Source organism: Prosopis cineraria, unplaced genomic scaffold (assembly GCF_029017545.1).
Source record: "Prosopis cineraria cultivar Desert tree isolate PC_DT_omini unplaced genomic scaffold, ASM2901754v1 PC13, whole genome shotgun sequence".
Taxonomy (NCBI): domain Eukaryota; kingdom Viridiplantae; phylum Streptophyta; class Magnoliopsida; order Fabales; family Fabaceae; genus Prosopis; species Prosopis cineraria.
In genome coordinates this window covers 33,369,712-33,371,918 of record NW_026555344.1, presented here as the reverse complement: position 1 = coordinate 33,371,918, position 2,207 = coordinate 33,369,712, and the positions used below count along the sequence as shown (strand labels likewise).

Below are 2,207 nucleotides of genomic sequence, written 5' to 3'. Positions count from 1 at the left end.
TTCAAACACAATCTTGGGTGGTGTTAGAATCTTAACTTTTCTTGGAGAAATAATGCAACCCTCAATCAAGCTTCATCTTCTAATGCAAAGCCAATCGTTCCCTTAGGTTTTCCTCAAGTTGAAAAGCGATCTATTCCTATTCAAGAGTCAAGAGTTAACTTAGAAGAAATAATGGCAAAATTGGCAGAATCTCAAATTAAGAATAGTCAAGAACAAGCTACCATTAATGCAAGAGTTGATTCATCTTTAAAGAATCTTGAGATCCAAGGGCAAATTGCAACTATAGTGACTGCACTTCATAAAGGGGGATTGCCAAGCAATACAGAGACTAATCCTCGTAAAGAAGGAAATGAGGAGCGTAAAGAAATTGCCTTAAGGAGTGGGAAGCAATTATCTAAAAATTTCCCCTCCTACTTCTGAGTCTATGCCTAAGCTAGAAATTGATTAAACTGAGCAAGAGGTATCTTCTACACCTACTAAAGCTAAAGTTGTGAATGTTGAAAATGATATTAAAAAGGAGTCTCTAAAAGACGCAGTGACAACATCCAAGAAGAGGGGACCGACTAGTGATCATTTTTCTTTGGTACCACCACTACCATTCCCTTAAAGATTTCAAAAGAAGGCATTAGAGGAGCAATACAAAAAAATTGGGAATCTTCATGCAATTGCATATCAACATACTTCTTATTGAAGCTTTGGAGCAAATGCCTCAATATGCTAAATTCTTGAAGGAAATGTTGAGTAAGAAGAGGTGGTTGAGTGAATGTGAAACAGTTGCACTTACTGAAGAGTGTAGTGCTATTCTCTTGAACAAATTACCTCCAAAATGCCATGATCCAGGTAGTTTCTCAATTCCTTGTGTGATTGGAGATAAATTTCAAGGTAGGGCATTATGTGATTTAGGCTTAAGTATCAACTTGATGCCACTTTCTGTGTTTGGAAAATTGCAACTTGGTGAAGTTAGTCCCACTTCAGTAACTCTTCAATTAGCTTATAGAAGTTTGGCATTTTCTAAAGGTAAAATTGAGGATGTATTAGTCAAGGTTTATAAATTTATTTTTCCTGTTGATTTCATTGTCTTAGATTATGATGAAGATAGAAATCTCTTACTCATTGTGGGTAGACCATTTTTAGTTACAACACGAGCTCTTATTAATGTTGAGAGAGGAGAGATCAAGCTTAGAGTAAATAATGAAGAAGTAGGCTTTAGCATGTATAAAGCAACGAAGTATCCTGGGGAATCTGAAATTTGTTCTAAAGTGGAGATTCTAGATGAAGTAGTTCAAGAGACTCTAGAGTCCTTTGTTGTGAAAGACTCATTACATGTTGTATTATTAGGAGATAATATGGTTGACAATGATGATATTATTGAATGCAAGAAATTACTTAAAGCAACTCCTTAATTTCTTAATTCAAGAAGAGTATTCGAATCTCTAGAGTTGGAATCTAGACAAGCTCTTTCTTTAAAGCCTTCAATTGAACAAGCACCAATTGTGGAGCTTAAACCCTTACCACCACACTTTATTTATGCTTATTTAGGTAAATTTGAGACATTACTTATTATCATTTCTTCTGCTTTGTATGGTGATCAAAAGAAGAGGTTACTTAAAGTTCTTCGAGATCACAAGCAAGCTTTGGGATGGACAATTGCAGACATTAAAGGTATTAGTCCTTCTATTATGATGCATAAAATTTTATTAGAAGATGAACATAAGAAATCTGTTAAAAATTAGAGAAGGTTGAATCCTATGATGAAAGAAGTGGTAAAAAAAGAAATTATTAAGTGGTTAGATGCTAGGATAATCTATCCCATTTCTGATAGTGTATGGGTTAGCCCGGTGTAATGTGTTCCCAAGAAAGGAGGAATGAAAGTAATTACTAATGAGCAAAATGAGTCAATTCCAACTCGAACAGATACTAGGTGGTGTATTTGCATCGATTATAGGAAGTTGAATGATGCCACAAGGAAAGATCATTTTTCTCTTCTATTTATTGTTTTAATGTTAGACAGATTAGCTGGTAAGGAGTTCTTTTGCTTCTTGGATGGTTATTCAGGCTAAAATTAGATTGCTATAGCTCTTGAGGACCAAGAGAAAACAACTTTTACTTGTCTTTATGGCACTTTTGCCTTTAGAAGGATGCCATTTAGTCTTTGCAATGCACCTGCCACTTTTTAAAGGTGCATGATGAGCATCTTTTCTGATATG

The 2,207-nt window shown here is 34.9% G+C and overlaps 1 protein-coding gene across 1 annotated transcript; it reads left to right on the top strand.

Moving 5' to 3' along the window:
* Positions 1-659: 659 nt before the first annotated feature.
* On the top strand, positions 660-1,403 carry LOC129290039 (uncharacterized). The gene has a single exon (XM_054926756.1). The coding sequence runs from the start codon at positions 660-662 to the stop codon at positions 1,401-1,403; it is 744 nt and encodes a 247-aa protein (XP_054782731.1).
* The last annotated feature ends 804 nt before the right edge of the window (positions 1,404-2,207 follow it).